Genomic DNA, 23067 nt, shown 5'->3' on the forward strand with positions numbered 1-23067 from the left:
AAATTCAACGAAATGGCGCCAATAATCGCGTTTCTCAGTACATATTCACGACACTTTGTAACTTATTTATCTCGTGATAGTCCTTGGTGGGCCCTCCTTAGCCGTGCGGTAAGACGCGCGGCTACAAAGCACGACCATGCTGAGGGTGGCTGGGTTCGATTCCCGGTGCCGGTCTAGGCAATTTTCGGATTGGAAATTGTCTCGACTTCCCTGGGCACAAAAGTATCATCGTGTTAGCCTCATGATATACGAATGCAAAAATGGTAACCTGGCTTAGAAACCTCGCAGTTATTAACTGTGGAAGTGCTTAATGAACACTAAGCTGCGAGGCGGCTCTGTCCCAGTGTGGGGATGTAATGCCAAGAAGAAGAAGAAGTCCTTGGTTGAACGCGTCAGTATTTCCTCTTTAGACTTTGGTCCGCTTTATATAGGGGGAATGACGGCTTTGGCAGGTTTTGTTCTATTAATGTCAGGGGGGTTTTCTATAACTAATTATGCACAAATTTGGCATATAAGGGGCCCCACACACGCTCCGACATGTTGTACAACTTTGACTCCGCCCCCAAGTTTGTGCGACTAATTCAGTTTGTACAACCGTCATGGAACGTACACACGGTCAAGTAGTTTGACCAACATTGATTCCACCTTTCGTTTATTCCAACATCCATCAAGTTTTACCAACAACGGCACGAACAATCAATTTATTCGACCAACAATATCACACACGAACGACCAACTTGAGCACCAACCATGTACGGCGAACCTTGACTCCGCCCCCGACAACTCAAACCAAAATCAAACCGTTTTCGAACCGAGCCGCCAACTGTCAAATGGTTGTTCGAACAACTTCACACACCTTCAAACAAAGCAGCAACCAAAGCATTTTCTTGGGGGCGGAGTCAACGTTCGTCAAACTGCTTGACTGATGTGTACGCTGCATCAGACCAACAGTTGGTACAACCAAAACTCCAACAAACTTGATATTTCGTCATTTGGAATTGGATTTGAATTGGAATGGGATTAGAATTAGTTTGTTTGTGGATTGAATTGAATTTTATTGGAACGTGATTGGCATGTTATTGGAATTTTAGGGATGATGGATTGGAATGCGATTGAAATTTATTTAGAGTTGGAATTGAATTTGATTGTGATTGGATTGGAAGTGGATTTGAATTGTATTGGAATCGGATTTTCGGAAGTTGCTGCGGGAATTCCTCCGGAAGTTCTTCCAGGTATGCCTTCACGTTTTAAGACTCCACCAGAAGTTTTTCCCGGAATTCCTCTGCAAGTTCCTTCTGGAATTCCTCCGGAAGTTCCTCCCGGAATTCCTCCCAGTGATTTTTTGGAAATTTCTTCAGGAAATCCTCCGGAAGTTCCCTTACGAGTTTGTCCGGAAGTTCTTCCATGAATTCTTCATGAAGTTTCTCCTGGAATTCCGAAGTTCCTCCTGGAATTCCTCAGGAAGTTCCTCCCGGAATTCCTCGGGAAGCTCCTCCCGGAATTCTTCGGAAAGTCCGGCTGATGATGTTGCACTCCTCGCGCAATGGCGCTCTGATATGAAGAGTAAGCTCAACGACCTTGCCGAGCGCTCCTCTTCGGCAGGTTTAGTCATCAACGTCAACAAAACCAAATCGTTGGATGTAAACACGGTGACTCCTTCCAGTTTCACAGTAACCGGGCAACCAGTGGAGAATGTTGAAAGCTTCCAATATCTGGGTAGCCAAATGGCGTCAGACGGCGGTACCAAGATCGACATAGGCGCACGGATCAAGAAAGCAAGGGCTGCCTTTGCGAGTTTAAGAAATATCTGAAAAAACAGGCAGATAAGTGAACGCACCAAAATACGAATTTTCAACTCTAACGTGAAATCTGTGCTGTTTTACGCTAGCGAAACATGGTGTGTATCAGTGGAGAACATTCAACGGCTGCAGGTGTTCATCAACAGATGCCTGCGGTTTATAATTCGGGCCTGGTGGCCTCACAACTGGATCTCAAACAACGAGCTCCATCGTCGTTGTCACCAGAGGCCGATAGCAACAGAAATTCGGGATCGGAAGTGGGGTGGGTCGGCCACACTCTACGTAGGGGCGGAAACGAAATCTGTAAACAAGCATTAGACTGGAACCCAGCGGGACATCGCACTAGAGGCAGACCCAGAGGCTCATGGCGGCAAAGCCTCAATAAAGAAATAAAAGAAGTCGACCGAAATCTAACATGGCAACAGGTTAAAACGATAGCCGAGCAACGCTCAGGATGGAGATCTTTCAAGTCGGCCCTTTGCACCACCGGAGGTGTACAGGATCCATAAGTAAGTTCCCCCAACTGGAAAATTGACATGGGCTCTCCCTTGTAATGCCAGCATTTCACCCTTTAGGCGGTTTATGGTGGTCAACATTTCGGGATCTTGATAAAATCCGTCAAACACTAGCCGTAGTTGCGCATAGAGACGCTGGTGTGCATCGTGAAATTCCTCGAAAACGGCTCGAGATTTCCACTTGACAAACGTTTTAATTTTGGGTTTAGCGTACGACAGCCATCATTCCATCCACGATCCGTTGTTCCTGCTCTGATAAGTTCAACTTATAATGGAATTCAGCGACGTTGTCTTCAGTTAGAAGATGAGGTCGTAGAGCCCAGAAATAGCGCCCGGGCTCGTGTCCCAGTGGAGGGAGACAGTGTCGTACCGTCGGCGCTTTGTGGTCTATGAAGTAGGAATGGGCGTTTTTCGGAAAAATATCGATACTGCCGAATCGATTTTTTTAGTATCGAAATATCGATGCCGAAAAATATCGGCGTTGAAACATCGATATTCCGATGTATCGATACGCCCAAAAAATTAAAAGCATGAGCAAAAAAAAACAAAAAATTGAAACTTTGATTTTACATTTCAGATCATCCAATCACACATCGAAGATTCGCTGTTTTTAACAGATTGTGCATAATGTGCTATATTTTTACTTTGAAAAAATCGAAATCCGATATCAGCAACAAAAAATCGATACGGTCAAATATCAAACATAAAAAAATCGATACAAAATATCGATTATTCGGAGCGAAAATATCGATTCCCGATATATCGTATCGGTATCGCCCATTCCTACTGTGAAGCAACGTGTGAAGACGTGTGTGTAGACGGACTGCAATTTGTTTTGTAGGCCGGCTGTTTTAAGAGACGGGCTTGTATTCGGGGACGAGCCGCAAGCTCGCAGCACACAGTTGAAAGTCGCCAGCGAGAATGACGTTGGTGGTGGGGTGACGGAAGTAGCAGTCCTGAAAAGCTCTTCTCTAGCAGCGCGCTGTGCAGTGCCGGAGCCATTTGTGGAAGAGAATCCACGCCCTGATCGTCGAATCGTTGGGTTTTGTCGGGTGGACGTCCTCGGCTTCTTCAGGATGTTGACGAGTCATCCGTATCGTCACCGGCGGTTCGGCTCTGCGATCGAAGCAGAGGCTTGTTAAACCAGAGAATCAAGACTGCTTCGAAGCTATACGTTTGTGTGCGCAGATTCGACGACGATGAGCTACACAAACTTTGCAACAACGGGCTTGGGGACGTCGTTCTAACTATATTCGGCGGCTTACTGGCTGATGTAATTGATAAGCCAGACGGTTCGTTCTGAGTCGCTGGCTTCGGCGGCTCAGGAAAGGTGTTCAGCGTCGTTCGACTTCTTTGGTTGTGATCGCGGACCAGCATGTTTCGTCACGTTGGCGTAGTTCTTCTGGACTAGTAGTGACGCCCGAATCAATGTTTCGTACGGGTGGCCATATGCCGAGCGGAAAAGAGAAAATCGTCCTCTTCCGGAAAGTCGCACACCTTCACTTCCATCTTCCATAATTATACGGAGCTTATGCTTATTCCTCGCAATATAAAAATCATGTTTTCCGTCGTGTTCGTCCACGATTTTTTGTGCGAGCGTCAGATCTTTAACCTTGGCGAACGCCCATTGTTCACTTCACTCTTCATAGTCTGGCAGAAAAGACGGTTTCACTGGGAAGCGCGAGTAATCTATTCGAAAAGTATTTTCTTCTCGCCTCATCGCGGATCACTGAAGCGCGACGCGGCACGGACGGATGGGAAATAAACCACGGAATTTAATCCTTTGACTTTCGGAGAGCGCCGTCGTAAATTCGGCTGCTAGTCTAAGAAGCTGAACGGTAACTTCACTATTTGCAAAAACTCTCGACTAGTCACACATGATTATGATGAATATTCTATCCCTGGTTTTTAAGTCGCCATTGAAAACCTTGCAGTATTACCGTGCTGTGCCCTTATTCCGTTCGCCTAAGACAATGAACTATGTCTAAAAACTCTAAAAAATAGCCGTTAAGTATTTTGAAACTGCAATTTCGCTACATAGTAATGCTGTCCAATGAGCAGCTCGAAGTAGCTCGAAGTTGTTCCTGTCACGCTCATGCCCGTTTGTTGACAAAAAAGAACGAGCAGGACGGGAACAACTTCGAGCTACTTCGAGCTGCTCATTGGACAGCACTAGTGTCGTTTTCTATAGACAATTGAAAATAAAATATGTAGGAATGCATTCATAAACTTCAGTTCCAATAATGATAACAAACTTGAGCAATTCTGTGGTCCTAATTCCAATCACCCGAAAAACATTTGATTTCTTGGAGATGTTAATATCAGACATAATTTTTCTCACAAATTTATCTTTTCATTCATTATTATTACAAATAAAAAAATTTTATTTATCATTTTTTTCCAAATTTAAGATTCAATGTTTCCTTAGTTTAGCCAAGTTGGCTGTTTTGCCTTTCTCGTATACAAAGTATACGTAAAGTCAATATGTTCGCTCCAAAAACGAACTTTTTATAGGAGTCCCGGAGACCCATAGTGTTATATACCGATCGACTCAGCTCGACGAATTGAGGTGATGTATGTGTGTGCACAAAATAATCTCTCTCATTTTTCAGGCACTTATCCTTAACCTCGCAACAAGTTGCACTCGACGCGGAATCTAGTTGAAAATTGGCCCAATCGGACAATGGGCTTCGAAATTATGGCCAAAATATATTTTTTTATAAGAAAATAATCTCACTCACTTTTTGGGCACTTACACTTACACTTGATTTACTCGCAACAAGTTTCATTCGACGTAGAATCTTGTTTAATTGTTTCGTATTGAAAACTGGACAGATCGAACTATGGGTCTCGAAGTTACGGCCAAAATTCATTTTTTTAGATGAGAAACACATACAAAATTCTCACTCATTTTTCAGGCAGTTATCTTTAACGGATTCGCTCGCTACAAGTTGCATTCGACGCGGAATCTTGTCCCATTGTTTCGTATTGAAAATTGGCGGAATCGGACTATGGGATTCGGAGTTAAGGCCAAAATACATTTTTTTTACAAAAAAAATCTACGATTTTTAGGCACTTACCCTCAGTCGATTTGCATTCAGTTGCAGAATCGATGCAGAATCCGGTCCCATTGTTTCCTGTTGAAAATTGGACGGATCGGACTATGGGCTCAGAAGTTATTGCCAAAATACTTTTTTTCACCAAAAGTGCGTAGAAATTACTCACTCGAAAAAAACGAGAAAGGCACCATCACCGCTAGGTGGATTAATCTGATTTTTTTTCGATTGTTGCATTTATCATTCGAGTTCAACATTCCAGTTTGAGACAGCAACACGTACGGACGTGTTTTTTGCTCGCGCATTTTTTCGAAGTGTTTTTTCTCGTTCTTTCGCTGTTTACGTTTTCGCCTGTCGCGTTGGCGTTATTTTCTCCCGGACCCGTCATGGGAGACTTGGTGGCCGATTCGGTCGCTGGAAAAGTGCCTAAGCGCACTGCTCTTGGAGGCGCGGGTAACCCCTCCAAGCAGCTTTTGCAGAGCAACGTGTTTTCGCCGTTGCCGCTTGATGACGCTGGCAATCCGCCGAAAAAGAGGAAGAAGCAGCAATCGCAGATGCCGCAGGTGCAACCGGAGCGGAAGGAGAAGTACCCGCCCGTGTTTGTGAAGGGCGATCCGCCGCATTTAAGCCCAAAAATTCGCCAGCTGATCGCTAAGGGGCTGAAATGTACTTTTCGGCTCTGCAGCGAGGGCGTGAAAGTGATGCCGGCCAACAGGGACCATCATCAATCCGTCGTGGAGTTCCTCGAGGTCCACAAGTATGAGTACTACACTCATGACCACCCCGGCACGAAGCCGCTCAAGGCTTTGCTGCGAGGACTTCACGACATGAAGGAGGAAGAGCTCCAAGCAGAGCTTGAAAGTTGCGGACTGAAGCCAGTAGCCGTCCACAAGATCGCTCGTCACGACAAGGCGAGGAAATATCGCGACCAGCTTTACCTGATCCATCTGGAGCACGGCTCCACTACCTGGAAGGACCTGAAGCTGGTTGGCGTTATAAATTACACCGTCGTTGACTGGGAGCGGTATCGGCCAGTGCACCGCGATGTCACGCAATGCACCAACTGCTTCAATTTCGGGCACGGCACCAGGAACTGCCGCATGAAGCCGCGCTGCAACAAGTGTGGCGAACCCCATCCGACGGACGAGTGCGACAAAATGGAGGTGGCCGATCCCAAGTGCGCCAACTGTGGCGACAAACATCGGGCCACCACAAAGGGCTGCCCAAAGCGAGCCGAGTTCCTGGAAATCCGGAAGAAGGCTTCCACCAGGACCATTCCGAAGAAGAACCGTGTTCCTGTAATCAACGAGGTGAACTTTCCAGCTATCCCGGCTCCCCGTCGTGTGATTCCAATACTCCCACCGCTACAGCCGCACACGCGCCTGGCAGCGGCAGCTGCATCGGTCCAAGCTCCAGCATCGTCGGCACCATCCACCAGCGAATGGCCCCCGCTTCCTCCCCCTGGGTTCCGTCGGCAGTCGGAGAACGAAGCCGTCCCACCGGAAGAATCTGCCCCGCTGTACACTCCGGAGCAACTGATGCCGATCTTCGCGCAGCTCGCCCCTCGACTGCGCGGCTGCAAACCTCGATTCGACCAGGTCTTCACACTTGGCATGTTCATCATTGAAAATGGCTGCTAGGGTGGGCCTGGTCAACTGGAACGCTTGCTCGCTAAAGAGCAAAACAATCGAGCTGAAGGATTTCCTTGAGGAGAAGGAAATAGACGTGGCGTTCATCACCGAAACGCACCTAAAACCGGAGGTGAACATCAACATCCCGGACTTCCGCATCGTGCGACTCGACCGGCCGACCAGGGGAGGTGGTGTGGCCATCGCTCTTCGCTACAACATCAACTGTCGTCTGCTTCCAAGCTTCCAGCTCAGTGTCATCGAGGCCATCGGTGTCGAAATCACCACTTCGGTGGGCACAATCGCGCTCATCGCGGCGTACTGTCCAACGCAAGCCAAAGCCGGCGATGGATCATCGGCTGCCCTTCGGAGAGACATCGTCAAGCTGACGCGGAGGCAAGGCCAGTATATCATTGCCGGCGACTTGAATGCCAAACATCAAGCCTGGGGCAACAGTCGCGGCAATCGAAACGGCACCATCTGGAGCAACGACATGGAGGAAGGCCACTACACGATCCTGAGCCCGGATCCCCCACTCGGCTGAGTCGGTCCGGTGCCCACGCAACGCTCGATCTCTACGTAACAAACCTGAGTGACCACGTCTCGCAGCCGGTTGTATACCAGGAGCTCAGTTCGGATCACTATCCGGTGGTGGCGGAACTGGGCTCCTCGGTCAATCGGCACCAGCAGTTACGGCGGAACTACCACCGAGTGAACTGGCAGCGTTTCCAGCAGTGCGTCGATAACACCGTCGACTACGAGGTGCGTCCGGAGACGCCGGAAAGTATCGACCGCCAGCTGTGCGCTATCGAGGAGGCGATCACGGCGGCCCGAGAGCAACACGTACCGACGGCTCGGCAGGTAAGCAACTCCTTAAACATCGATACACTCACCAAAGATTTGATTCGATTGCGGAATGTCACTCGCAGGCAGTTTCAGCGTACTGGACTGCCTGAGCTTAAGGCACGCTGCAATCGAATCACAAAAATTATCAAGGCCAGAATGGTGGACCTCAAAAATAACGACTTCTCGAATAAGATCCGCACTCTCCCAGATTATGCTAAGCCGTTCTGGAAAATGACCAAAATTCTAAAATCCAAGCCTCGGCCCATTCCACCTTTGATCCCACTAGACAATAATGGCTCTAAGGATCGCTTGATAACTCCTGCAGAGAAGGTCGCTGAAATAGGTCGTCACTTCGTCAGCTCACACAATCTTGGGCAGAACATCGTCAGTCCACACGAAGCAGCCGTCAACGAGCATGCTAACAACATCCATTTGATTCCCAACGACTTCTCGGAGGAGTTGGAGATCTCAGCTGACGAATTGACGGCCTATATCAAATCGTCGAAGAACATGAAGGCCCCAGGCTTTGACAGCATCCTGAATCTCGAGCTCAAGCACGCCCAGAGTGCTCTGTTCTTTGAGCATCTCTCGCTGATCTTTAATCAGTGTCTCCGGCTCAGCTACTTCCCATCGTCCTGGAAGTCAGCGAAAGTCATCCCCATCCGGAAGCCTGGGAAGGATCCTTCCTCCCCCAAAAGTTATCGACCCATCAGCCTTCTCTCAGGGTTATCCAAGCTATTCGAAAAAGCTATTCATCATCGGTTACTTGAGTCTGCCGAAAATCTCAACATCTTGCTCGAGGAACAGTTTGGTTTCCGACGCGGTCGGTCAACTGTACACCAACTGACCCGAGTTACCAACGTCCTCAGACGAAACAAGTTTGTCTCAAAAACATCCGCCATGGCCTTACTCGATGTCGAGAAGGCATTTGACAATGTATGGCATGATGGCCTGGTGTACAAACTACAACGCTACAATCTTCCCAGCTACCTGGTGAAAATCATCAACAATTACCTGTCGGCAAGGACATTCCGGGTCTCAATCAGCGGAGCGAGTTCCAATGCGCACAACATTGTCGCAGGCGTCCCCCAGGGTAGTATCCTCGGGCCCCTGCTTTTCAATCTGTTCACCTCCGACATGCCAGAACCTCCAGAAGGCGGCATTCTGTCTCTGTTCGCAGATGACACCTCCATCGTCTACAACGGTAGAGTGATCAGAGCGCTAGTGGCAAAACTCCAACGAGGCCTGGATGCCCTGACAGAGTACCTCACCAGCTGGAAGATCTGTATCAACGCGGCGAAGACCCAGGTCATCATTTTCCCCCACTCCAAATCCCCTAAACTTGTTCCGCCTGGGGACTGTAAAATCATCCTCAATGGCACGACTGTGGAATGGGCCAATGAGGCCGACTACCTTGGCTTGACCCTCGACAACAAGCTTATTTTCAGGCAACAGGTTGACAAAACGGTGACAAAGTGTAACGTCTTGTTGAAACTACTGTACCCTTTGATCAACCGCCGGTCGTCATTGTCCCTGAAAAATAAGCTTGCTGTCTACAAGCAAATCATCCTCCCTGTGATCGAATATGGTATGCCGGTCTGGGAGAGCTGCGCTAAAACCCACCACCTCAAACTTCAACGGGTCCAAAACAAATTCCTGAGGATGATCCCCAACACCCCTCCCAGGACAAGAACATCCGAGGTCCACCGTCTGGTCGGAATAAAAACCTTACATGAACGCTTTGGTGAGTGTAAAGAAAAGTTTAGGGTCCGTTGCTTGCACTCGGACCAAGAAGCGCTTAGGGCGCTAGTTCCAATCTAGGTTATCAAATTTTGATTGTAAATATTAGTGTACATAGTAGTTACACAGACAAACAGACATAACACTTGTCAAATTTCCATCGTTCACTGATTTCCTGGTCAATTCAAATAATCATTAGTTGGCCAATCGATCACTCGTGGCGCGCGCATCGTTTTTGCTCGAGTTTGACATTTGCTCACTACCGCCATCTGGTTCATGATTTGCCCAACTAACTGAAATCAACAGATGTCGTTAGTGTTTGAAATACGATGAATTTGATGAGTAAATGTTCAATGTGTTATGTCTGTTTGTCTGTGGTAGTTAGGTTATCAAATTTTAAAAAACACACTAGCGCCTCCTGAAGGCCGTCATGATACATTATATTTTAAAAATTTAAGTAGAAACATAAAAGTAATAATAATAATAATAATAATTAAAATTGAAGTTGGAGGGCCAAGCCGGCCGATCACTGTACATGTCAAAAATAATTGTAGAACAAAAAATGTGTAAATAAAGAAGAATTTTACTACTACTATTCGAGTTCAACATGAGCATTAATGCTAGCTGCCCAGTAGGATTAGGTACCGCCATCGGGGGTGATAATGGGTCTAGGGAGTGAGAATGAGTCATCGCTCTCACCGGCAGCCTGAAGGTCGTAGAGCAAAATCGTTCAAAAAGGTCTCTTTTTTTGAGTCTTCTTGCCCTCAGATACATTCAATCCATTTTACAAGCATTCTGTTGAAATAGTGACTCATTCTCACCCCCATTTGACCCATCGCAAAATGGGGAAATCCGATTTCAAGGGTGGAAAAAATTGATAACTTTCTTCACGAACAACTTAGGGGCCGAACACTAATTACGTAAGCAATTTTTCTGGGTCTTTCAACCCCCCTCCCCCCATGTAAGATTTTTCCCATAAAAATATTTTTTTATTTATATGGAGCGTAAGAAAATGGGAGACCCCCCTCCCCCCCTAAGTGCTTACGTAATTAGTGTACGACCCCTTACAGAAGTGATCAAGAGCTTATTCGAAAGGGAATTTTGCAAAGAATTTAGTGAGTGCTGTTTCATGGACGTGAAACGCTTCTGTATGTAGTTATTGAGCACGTTTTGCCCTCCTAATGCCGCATATATCGCGAGTTTCCAAACAATTTGCCATTTTATCTTAAAGACATTGTTCTAAAATTGTTTTTATCTCTTCACTGTGGATCCACAGAAGGGCACTAAATATATTTTGTTGGTAAAAGTTGGAAATTTAAGGGATTTTGGGGTCAAATAAGCATCAAAGTGCATTTTATGTGCAATTTTCATGTATTCTGCAAAAAAAAATTACAGATAAGTGTTGATATTATTGTCTCAAAGTGTTGACAGATATTGACAAATATTTGCCGAACAAAAATTATTGAAATAAATCGTTTCACAAATGTTTTATTTGCTTATGTATTAAGTAAAAAACGATTTTTAATAACTTTTGAATAGCACCGATTCCAAACATTTCCAAATCATACCCGATAGCACAACTAGACAAGAATAGTCATTTTATTTGCAACAAACATGGTAATTATTGTGAACTTTTCAAACTGCGATAACTTGTTTATTTTAGAAGTAAAACGCAAATCATGTCAACAGATGGTTGAGTTTATGTCTAATCTATGATAACTGATACTAATTTAACCAAAAACATCATCGGAAACCGACTACTTCTCAAAATGCGTGGCAGGCGATAATTTTCCTATTCTGTTGCAGTTTGGGACAAACGCTTATTGCGAGTTGAGTTTGTCCCAACATTTACAAGAGAGGATAATGTCGTTGTCATTGGCAATGTTGTTATTTTACATTCCTTGGTTATGAGTCTTGATGTAATCATAGATAGGAGGTGATGGGAGATACTCTTTTTTCTTACCTTTTTGCCCAAATTCCCCTATGAAATAATATAGCTCAATGATTCCGAGCAAGGAAATGATGTAGTAATGTTAATTTAATAGATATTTTCCAATGATCTAATGAAAATAACAAATAATCATATAATTCTAACTTTTTGTAACTTGGGTATTATTATTTTTTTACAGAATACATAAAAAATTCACATAGATGCATGCAGTTTAAGAACATGAACGCCACAATAAAATGAATTGTGCTGTTTGAAACTGTCCGTGTTCTTCGGAAACCATTTCGTAACATTGTCCAGCAACCGCTTGACAATTCGTCATTCACCATCAACTGAAAAAAAAACTGCATTTTCCTGGCATGAGTTGAAAAACGTTCCCATAACCGTTTTGCGTAAAGTCGTAAACGGAGTTCCTTTCGGTTTTACTGCTTGCAGGATAGAATTTGTAAAGTTCATCATTCATATGGCTTCGTTCATGTACGATGTACCTTTTCTTACTCATAGATTATATTCTCACGAATGGAACTTTCGGAATCCATACTCCAAACCCATAGAACGGAATATGGAACGAGTTGATTTAAATGTACCCTTATTCCGGTCAAAATCTGTTTCACTTTGCAGCATTTTATATCAGTAAAATACAGACAACGATTGGGTAATACACTACACACTTAATCGACAATTTTTTTCTCGGTAAAATAAATTGACGAATATGACTGTAAAAGCTTTTAATAACTGATATTTCGTTAATACACTCAGAAATAAATTTATACTAAATAGGTTAAAAGTCATACTAACTGGCTATTCGCCTGGTTGACCCCGAGTTAGTTTAAACTCGGACAATACGGAGATAGTATAACTTCGATTTATTTACGCATAGTATAACTTACCAATATATTGAAATAGAATAAACCCGTTTAAATGATTTCAGTTTTGTTTTTGATCTGTCAGAAGCAATAAAAAATATTCAATTTGCTTTTTTAAATTTAAGTTTCATCTATTATATTTTAATAATTTATTCAACATAAGAAATTAAAAGTGAGCTACAAAATATTATATATCGGATTAGGTAAAGACGTTGTGGTGAATGCTGATGTTGTTGCCGCCGAATGGGGACAGAGCGGCGTACGGCGTCAGAGTGGTGACATCGGTTCCTCGGGTGCATTCCCACAAGCGTCTTGATGTTGTGCAACTTGTGCAACGCATCCTGGGCCTTGATGGCCGGTTTTCTCCGAACCAACACGCACAAAAATGGTATCGAAAAGCGGCCCCTCGAACTTTTCTTGCTTTTCCACCTCCTTCGTCCTTGGGAAAATCTTCACCCCTGCGCCGGTGCGTATGCTCGATCAGGATTTTCTCTTCAGTCGCCATTCCTGGTGCAAATGTACGGCAACGATCACGACAACTGACGACACCGTTCCAACACCTGGCTGAATCACTCCCGATCCGAAACAGACACCGATGCTCAGCAAACATGCATATCCGATCTGTCCCACCGCGAACCATCACCATCGATTACAGCGCATCACTGTGTACATTTTTCATTTCGGTCCCGTTCTGCTCCGACCCCGTGCGGTCCGTTTCATTTTGGTTGGGTTCACACCTTCGTTCGTGGAGCATGTTCCGCCACTTGGTGGGTTCTGACCCTTGATGGATCCGGCGATAGTTTTGGCATCTCTACCCGTTGTTACGATGGAAATCCTCGCTTGGGTTCAAGTAGAGCAGCATCAATACAATAAATTCACATAAAGAATTTCAATTTCGTTGTGGAATTTGTTGTTAAGAATCGTGCGGTGTCAGATTCTTGCCTGGACGCATCTGTAAAAGAAAAAAAAATATGTTTAATATACTCAACAAATATGCCTATTTTCTGAGAAAATATATCCACATAAACTTACGTTTGAGAATATACATGATTCGTCATGCGCCGCAGAATTTCTACTCAATTGAACGAACGATGATGGTTTTTGCCTTTTCAGGACAAACAAAAAACGTGTCTCGTCACACTTGAGCAAACGTTAGTAATACAATTTTAAATATTCCAGCACAAATCAGGCTTAGTATAAATTTAATTGTTTGATGGTATACACTTTATACTATGCTTTGTTTAAATGATACAAATCACAAAAATGATTAAAATTTAAGCTTTTCACGTTTATTCTCAATTCTGAGTGTATATATGACGTTTACACAATAAGGCATTTTATGAGACAGATCGAAACAGCTGTTTTTCTCGTGTTTATCTACTTTGACAATCAGTGGGAGCCCGTTTGTTTGGTAATTTCGCACCGAACATTCCGATGAGTCCCATCATCAATTCTGCCTGTTTTACTTTTCGTCTACCAGGGTTTTAGAACATAGTTTTTTATATGATTCTTAAAATGTATCGTTAGATAATTCATGCCATTGCATTCTAAGCATGAAATGCTGAAGAAAACACGAATGAAAAGTAAAACGTTACAAACATTATTTTGTGTTCGGACCTAACGGAATGTTCACGCAGAAACATACCAAAACAAAACATTAGAAGTAAATAAACGGGCCACCGCGAAACGTCTCATAAAATGCCTTATTTACTGAAACTCGGCAGTCAAGTTTGCCATAGTGATCGGTAGTAGGGAATTTAGCTGAATTTCGGCAAACACATCTGTCAAATGTATAAACCCTATAGGGCTCATTCACAAATTACATAACGCTTTAGGGGGTGGGAGGGAGTCTGTCCGAGCGTTACGGCCGATACAAATTTTAGAACCCTTCCATACAAAACACGTTACGAGGGGGTGGGTGGGGGTTGAAAATAGTCTATTTTAGCGTTATGTAATTTGTGAATGAACCCATAGTGTGCTCTGTCCCTGTTAAAACACGTCAAGCAGCAAGAAACAAAGAAAAAAAACGAATCTTTAACTTTTCTGGTAAGCATTCATTCAGACTCGAATTTCTTCTCCGTACACGCTCAATATTCATACTAAAATTTATGTTGACTTCGGTGTTGAAAGTAATGAATTTTATATTTGTATTATTTTTAGCTTCAGCTGTACTTCACACCAAAGATGCAACAGATGCACCATAATCGATGGAAATTGCTTCCCCCCCAAAACAAACAAGTTGAAAATCATTGGAAAAATCAAGAATCTATATACGAAAAATTACCATTTGGGCAGCACCCCCTGATCCCGTCCTCAACGTTACAGCATGGTCCAGTGTCGGGAAATGTACAGTAAAACACTGTGATTATGCGACTGTTTACATTTTATCCGGTCAAATTTCACGCACCGCACAAACCGAAACAGTTTTCCAAAAAAAATGTACGCCTCATTGTGACATTTTTTTTACCGATGAGGCAAACTGTTTGTATGTTCCTGCCTGCTGTTGCGTGAGAGTCGAGCCGTCGGTACAGTCAGCAGATTTTTTGGTTCGGTTCGTGCGCAGCGCAAACAAAACAGAATCGAGTTTAATTGCCTGTGGCGCAAAGCCTAGAAAGAATGCTAGCCGTTGGTACTAATTCATTAGTTCTAGTCTCTAAAATGAGCAAGGAGTAAAGAAATAATCATTTACCACAAAAAACGGTCATACGTCGTGAAATGAGCGTACAGGAACATTAATTGTGGGGAGAGAAAATAATGAAATCATGTGCTGACTGCCGTCTGCTTCGTCGTGGCTGCTGCTGCGGCTGCCGTGTTTTTGTTTTTCTTTTACTTCGTGGCAGATTGAATGATAAAAAGAAATGTCAACCGTTCCCGTCCCTGAGCATGGTACAGAATTTAACTTTAAAACAGAAGAAAAGATGCATAGAAAATTATTTCATTTTGCTTGAATGTGGCCTAAAGTGATAAATTTTAAAAACGGGGATAGAGTATGCTGTCTAACTGGCTCCCAGAGCGAATAGAAATCCATATCCATACTACTTGTAACCATTTATAAAGTTTCATTATCAATAAATATGTACAACAAAAACGCGACCTGAAATATTTCTACTTTCATATTAATTTTCGTTTTGCTTCATCTGACAATAAATAAAAAAAAACTTACTTACTGAGTTTCGGCAAAGCACTTTACCGATCAATTCGGCAACGCACTACCGAACGGCACGGTAAATTTTGACAGCTGGGTTGTATTGGTCATTTTACGACCAATCGGTAATTTAAACTTTCACCGAGATTTTTAACGAGATATCAGCTGTTGGATTCTCGGCAATTTATTTTGCCGGCCTCGGCGAAAAAAATTAAGTCAAGACAAAATTTTCAAAACGACTTATCTGCTTTTGTAAACAAAGATTCAAACGACGATTTGACGAATCTGATAGCTCTCCCACGCAAACCAACACCATCAACAGGTAGCGGAATCCTTCGCCTACCTATTGATGGTGTTGGTTTGCGTGGGAGAGCTATCGGATTCGTCAAATCGTCGTTTGAATCTTTGTTTACAAAAGCAGATAAGTCGTTTTGAAAATTTTGTCTTGAAGTGTTAAATTAAGTGTATACAATGTTACCTGTAATAGCTTGTTATGCTGCTTTGTTTAAAATTCAGGGCAAATTTTCACCTAAAAATGCTTAAATATTTTGACAGACGTTCTTAGAAAGTTGGTTAATGAAAACAGTCAAAATGGCGCCTGTAGTGACGACCAACAAATTTTGTTGAAATTTTCACTCTTAATCGCTAAAAATGACGCTGCTTTTCATTTAATTTCATGCATACATAACCATAGAAAAGTACAAAAATATGTTTCTGTTATTTTTATACAAAAATTCTTCATTATTTATTATTTTGTCTTGCGTGAACGGAACTAGACGCTGATTGGAATAAGGGCACAGGGTACCTGTTGTGACTCTTTTGCTAAAATACCTAAATGAATTAGCTTTTCGGTAAAATAAACAAAACAAGATGTTTTAGATTGCTTGTAAGTATTAATTTACTGCCAAATATCTCTTTATTGATTTAACCTCTAAAACTTTTTGCTTGTTTTTAAAACGACACAATTCAAGTTGGTAACGATTCATACGATGACGCTTATTACCGTGACCTGCCCTAATTCCGCGCATCGCCTAATACCGTGGTTTTCATCAAAAATCAGAATCTGGCTATCATGGACATCACGACGTCCATGATAGCCAGGTTCTGATTTTTGATGAAAACCACGGTATTAAGCGATGCGCGGAATTAGGGCAGGTCACGGTACGTCTATTTAGAGTTAGTTTTTCAATTAAATATATATTTTACTTCGTATGTAAAACATTGCGTTTTCAGCACGCATTTTCCACCCACCAAGTGTCATTACTGCCTAAATGTTAGTAAGAATTAGCGATTCAAATAGCTTAACATTTTATCCCTACTTCATGGTGTACAAACTGTGTCCTTGCGTGGGGGTTTTTGCAACCAAATATTGGCACCTCGATTTGCTGTTTCGCTGCTGCAGTACAGAATTGCCTACTCGCTAGATCACATGGTATTGTATTATTTCGCTCTTAGCTTCAATTCTCGTTCGATCCTTTTCGGTTTGTATGTCTTTTGATAATTAGTTTGATTAAGAGTTGTTGGGAAAATTATTTTATGATTAGTGAAAAAGATAGGAGTAAATTGCCTTGCGCTTGCTGATAATTACTCATAACTACGATGTTTAGTACGTAAAAGCTTGCTATCTTCTTACTGAGATTTCTTCTGTTTGCAGTCAATTGTGGTTTAAAATATTCAAAAATTCAATGTTTGATAGAAATGTTTTGATTAAAATTGATTTGATACTTTCGTGATAAGTATGTAACATTAACTTCTAATATGATATTCATTCTACTCGGTGTGCTTGTTTTCGTTCTTTATGGTTTAGAATATGTGTATTATGCTGCAAAATGTGATATTGATATAAAACAATATTGATCAACACTGATATTTATCTAATGACATGCAAAGTTAGAAACGTAAATTTACGCTACTTGTGATGGCTAAAATATCATTCAGTAAACTTCATACCGATGGTTTCAAACTCTCATGGCGGCCGCCAGTTCCTGTTCCATTTCTAGACTGTATTCTACACTCTCCCAATGCGTACAGAGAACTTTAGGCCTCGAAAAATCAATTCTCGTACTCGGCGTGGTCGAACACGTACGTGTTGACGAGATCCTCGGTGAGTCTTTCCGCTTCGGTGACCGGCAGTTGGCACACCTTGTTGTGGCACATGTAGGCCGTCGGAGCTTCCTTCATCATTTTGAAGCTCTTGAGTGTCTTGCCGCCCAGGCTGTGGTCCGGTAAACTTGGATTGAGCTGCACGATCAACAGACCAGGCATGTAGAAGTCCCGAGCCGCGTCCGCTAGGGTGGTTGCCTCGGGTCCATCAGGGCCTAGAAAGGTAAAAGACACAGAAGATTTAAATATTTGTTTATATCATTGGGTTTAGGATAGGTTTTTTTTCCTGTTCGGGTGTGTCACTGCGACCTGTTATTAGATCTATTGTAGCGTTACCCGTATCCTTAGTGTTTAAGTGAATGTCGAATTACTTCATTACTATTGATAAGCAATGCAGTATCGGTTTCGATACATTTGTTGTATTGTTTTCTCAAGAGCACCATGACAAGGTCCCGCTATTTAGACCCTTCACAGAGAGCAATCCCATTGAAGGCGCGCCCCTTATGAATAGGAAATCAATGCTTTCTTGAGAAAACAGAACAGTGATACTGTTTTTGGCCATGCATCGGTGCCCTAGCCACATCCTTGTCTTGCTTCTAGAATATCACCAGTAAAACAATGAAAACCCGGGATTTAGCTCTGTCTACAAGACCATTTCAAGCAAGAGAATTTGTTCAGTAATAAGAACTTCCGTGTGTTCCTCTCACTACCATTGTTCACCAGTTCAAGAAGAGTTAGTACGTATTTAAACACCTAACTCGATTTTTCCAGCAGTCAGTTCAGCCTAGGACCGGGTATCGAGGTTTTTTAAATAATTGCTTGAAAAGTTGTTTCCGCTGCATACAGTCTAGCCGCAAACAAGGGGAATTAGAGTCTTTCAACTGTCTGCAAGGTAACATTATGTTTTATTTCTGAGACTGCTGTTGGTAGCGGGGACTAAATACGATGAATCCTTAAATACCACAACTTATTGCCCTAGCTAGAAAATAGATTAAGCTAGGGCTCTGTTTGGTAGATCTTACACCGCAACACACTACGTCAAAGTGATCTACCGTGTTACGGGCAGGAAACGTTGAAATGATCTAATTTCGAATTTACATTACAATTATTATTACTCCCAATACTCACCAACAACTACCAACATATCTCGTCCGTTCTCCTGCAACAGCATGGCTGACATCATTTCCGGCAACACATACCCAAACGGCGATACATTAGCAAAGTAACTAAACAGTTTATTTGCCTTCTCCCGGAAGTCGACCGTTTCAAAGTAGTCTCCCAGCATTATTAGGTTGTGTGCGGATACACTGTTTCCGCAGGGTTCCGCTCCATCGTGATCTAAAAATTTTACCCAATATATCAACATGAAGTGCGGAAACAATCCTGTTTCAACAATTTACCTTCTTTTAGCCGCACGACAACATTAGCTGAGTTAGCTTCCGAATAGAAATAGGCACCGTTCTTGTGATCCCAGAAGAGCTGGTCCTGGATCTCCTGCAACTCCTTTGCCCAACTTAGGGAACTGGTGTCCAGCGAGGCACGATAGTAATCGATAAGGCCCCTGATAAGGAACGCGTAGTCATCGATGAAGCCATAGATGGGGGATTCTCTGTGAAGGAAGAAATCAGTTCAAATAACTCTGCACATAACAATGGATAGCTCAAAACTTACAGTGACTTTGCTTTGTCGCTCTCATCTCCATAACAAGAGCGAAGTAACTTTCGAGCTTGAGCATCATACAGATTCTCCCGGATGAACGAGACTAGTTTCGAGCAGGTCTTGATGTATTCTGCACGATTGGGTGCATCTTTGATGCACGAAAGTTGCGACAACCCAGACAGGATCAATCCATTCCAAGCGCAGATGATTTTGGTGTCCAGATGTGGTCGAGGTCGTTTATCGCGTACTTCGTGCAACAATTCATTACCAACTTTCAAAATCCTATCCACTATCTCCGGAGTAGTTTCCAACTTCTCGGCCGTTTCACGAACCGATCCATACACTATCAAAATGTTCTTACCCAGAAGATGCCCATGGGGATCGCTACTGGGTTCTACATTTCCGGTTTCTTGAATATCATAATGCTCTGTGTATACTTCCACTGGATCGACCTTACCAATATCTCCGAACTTATCCAAATTCGCCTTCAACAGATCCCGAACTTCGGCGTACGTCCAAGCGTAAAAAGCACCCTCAATTTTTTCCGCACTTTCCCAAGTTGGAAGCGAATCTGCGTCTTCTCCGCTGTAAAACCCACCAGCAGGATGCTGCAGGTCCTTACATATGTACCTATAAATCGAATCTGCCACTTCCAGATACAGCGGCTTCCTCGTAGTTTTATACCCATTCGCATATGCCATCAACAGTTGACCCTGATCGTACAGCATCTTCTCAAAATGAGGCACATGCCACTTCTTATCCACCGAATATCTCGCAAACCCACCGAACACGTGATCATAAATACCGCCTGCGGCCATCTTGTCCAGCGTGTTCAGCACTACCCCCAGTATCTTGGTCGATGGGTCCTGCAGATGGGCGTGAAAAATGAGATTCAACTTTGACACCTCCGGAAATTTGGGCGCTCCAAGTGAACCTCCCCAGACCGGATCGAAGTTCCGCTTATAAATAGTGACTGCTTGTCGATATTTTTCCTCCGGGGTAAATACCCGTTCTGGTTCATCCTGGTGCTTCTCTTCGACGTTCCTCTGGATGGCGTCGATTATGCTCCTCCCCGTTGCTGCCAAGTCCTCTCCATCGGTAGCCCATTTGATCTTCAACTTGAGCAAGACCGTCGTGAACCCGGGCATGCCCCAACGGTCCTTCGGTGGGAAGTACGTTCCGCCGGTTACCGGTGCCAGATCCGGTGTCAGCCAAACCGACATGGGCCACCCTCCGGAACCGTTAATGAGCAAGATAAAGGTCATGTAGAGCTTGTCGATGTCCGGTCGTTCTTCGCGATCGACTTTGATGTTGATGAAATTTTCGTTCATAATCTCCGCCACCTGTTCGTTTTCGAACGATTCTTTCTCCATCACGTGGCACCAGTGACAGGTGCTGTAGCCGACCGAGAGGAAGATCAGCTTGTTTTCAGCCTTGGCACGGGCTATCGCCTCGTCACCCCAGGGGTACCAGTCCACCGGATTGTGGGCATGCTGCAGTAGGTAGGGGGATTTTTCGTTGATCAACCGATTGGAGTGCTTCGGTTTGTTTGATGATCCCGCCCCGTCAGATGCCATGCCAGTTGTGGTGTGGAAGGAACTGTTGATAAACGAGAGAAAACTATATCTATTAGAAAAACCAATAAAAATGAGCCAAAATTATTGAAAACTTTATTATTTTGGAATTTCGATCCTTGTTCATCATTAAGTAAAATAATTTTCTTCAACATGTATAAATAGTGCTTGAACATCATAGTGATTCTTCAAGCAAGGAAAATAGGGTTCTAGGCATAATTATCGGTAAATTATAGTCTAAATTTAAAATTCAATATTCTGCTAAAATAACATACAACTTTGTTTACTATTTGATTCAGTTTGAATTTCATTGAATCAAGAACATTAGGTATAAAGATATTAACATTGGGAAAATCAATCCTACTGAATATGGTCGGGGTTCAGGCAAATCGCACCAAGTGCCGATAATCATTTTCTTGCACAAATTTTCGTGTAGCAGATTGATTATAAATCGTAACGGATATTCTTCTACCCTATAATTGATAATATCCAACATTAAATGTAGTTATGAATAAATGAAATACTTCCAAATTTCATTCTACGAACAAAATATCGAAAGTCAGTCAAAAAGGCGCTTGGTGCTGTTTCGCTGAGCCCCGACCATATTATCATTTGTCTAGGGTATATCAGTCGATGCATTTTAAGCAATCACCCAAATCAGATAAAGCCCGCACTACCGCGTTCTAGTGGAATAATGCCTGAATATGCTATTTAGCCTGTAGGCAAGACATTTTACGAGCCAAACGGCACGTACCACGTCCTTGATGAATGCTTGATCGAAGGTTACGACAATAGCGTTCGCAAGCCCGTATGCTCACTATCTTCTAACTTTACAGATAGCGCTCGATTTTTCAACCCGCACAGCATCATTAAAATTATATAAGTTGTAACACCTGTTTCATGCAAACTATCATCCTATGTTTATGTCGGTACACTTTAATGCGCATCGCATCCGACATCGTTCGACAAAGGGAGAGAAAAAGAACTCACCAAATTTGACCCAATTGATACGGCTGATATTGATCGGGGTTACACGAAATAGCAAAACCTGATGCGGATGCCGACCCCCGCTGGTGATAGATAGATCGATCTGCTTTGTCGTAATTTTTCGCTTTCAGATGTTTCTTCCCGATAACCGCAGTTGATGCTGTAGTGGACCACTTTCTCCGTTGCCAGGATTTCGGAAGAAAGCTACCACCGCCACCACCCCGGAAGGGCCCCACCGAAGAGCTGCAACTAATCCTACGCAAGTGGTCTGCCAGACGATAGTTCAGTTTCGCTGCAACACCGTAAAACATAGCAAAACATTGGACAACGGAAAAGGGGGTTTTCTTCGGGAATTGTGCACTGGTTTCTCGATTTTGTTGTTCACTTAGGAAAAAGGACACTTTTCACACTAATAACTTATAGTAAACGGATGTGTAAAAATTAGCTGCAATCCACCGTTGTTGGCTGCGCGGATCAAGGCAAAATATTGACAAAATGTAAAATATGACGTACGATGACGATGAAGACGCGACTCGAGTGAGAGGCTGAAAACTGACATGTGGCGAGAGTGAGTGTCGTTTGTTTTTATGCCATTCTCTCCGAGTACCCGAAAAACACTGAGAAAAATATTTCGTCAAAAATATTACAGTGATGATTTCTCGCTTAACTTTTCAAAAGGTCCTAAGTAACATTTTTTTCATGAATTAATTTGAGTACTGCAATCAAAAGCTTTCATATTGGTCTGTTGATTGCGCTATTCAAATTAATTCATGAAAAAAATGTTACTTAGGACCTTTTGAAAAGTTAAGCGAGATTTCCGTTGAACCCCGATAATTTGACCGTTTTAAATTTGAACACTTTAATAGAGAGCTGGGTGGTGCGGATAGAATCGATTTGGTTGTCAAACTGAAGCCAAAATTTTCTATTGTGCCGGAGCCAAACATTGAAGATCGTGGTTATGTTCGTTTCTGATCTAATATTGAGAAGTATTGTTATTATTTTGGGAAAAAATAAAAATAAACTTTGTTTGAGTTTTGTATTCTTTGCAACAAATATTCTCACATTATATTTCGAGTGGAAAATTAGTGGGAATGCAATTAAAAAGCACTCGTTACGAAATTTCACGAGATTCAGCAGCTGATTGGAGCATGAATGTATGTAAACAATCGTAAAGTCATGTAGGGTCTAGCGCATTTGTACG

The 23067-nt window shown here is 43.0% G+C and overlaps 1 protein-coding gene across 1 annotated transcript; it reads right to left on the reverse strand.

Annotated features, from left to right (window-relative positions):
• Nucleotides 1-16705: 16705 nt before the first annotated feature.
• Nucleotides 16706-22377, reverse strand: LOC134213606 (uncharacterized protein B0495.5). Its single transcript, XM_062692828.1, has 5 exons — nt 21870-22377; nt 19318-20904; nt 19047-19255; nt 18775-18984; nt 16706-17861 (listed from the first exon to the last, which is right to left on the reverse strand). Exons 1-5 carry the CDS (start codon nt 22175-22177, stop codon nt 17596-17598), a joined length of 2580 nt encoding a protein of 859 aa, XP_062548812.1. The 5' UTR covers nt 22178-22377; the 3' UTR covers nt 16706-17595.
• Between the last annotated feature and the right edge of the window lie 690 nt (nt 22378-23067).

The sequence above is a fragment of the Armigeres subalbatus genome, chromosome 2 (assembly GCF_024139115.2).
Source record: "Armigeres subalbatus isolate Guangzhou_Male chromosome 2, GZ_Asu_2, whole genome shotgun sequence".
Classification (NCBI taxonomy): domain Eukaryota; kingdom Metazoa; phylum Arthropoda; class Insecta; order Diptera; family Culicidae; genus Armigeres; species Armigeres subalbatus.

Excerpts from the sequence above, each read along its gene's own strand:
- LOC134213606 (XM_062692828.1), bottom strand. The coding sequence starts at position 22,177 with ATGTTTTACGGTGTTGCAGCGAAACTGAACTATCGTCTGGCAGACCAC. Across the intron at positions 18,985-19,046 it reads TGTCGTGCGGCTAAAAGAAG|ATCACGATGGAGCGGAACCC; the intron begins GTAAATTGTTGA and ends TAAAATTTTTAG. Across the intron at positions 17,862-18,774 it reads AGATATGTTGGTAGTTGTTG|GCCCTGATGGACCCGAGGCA; the intron begins GTGAGTATTGGG and ends TTACCTTTCTAG.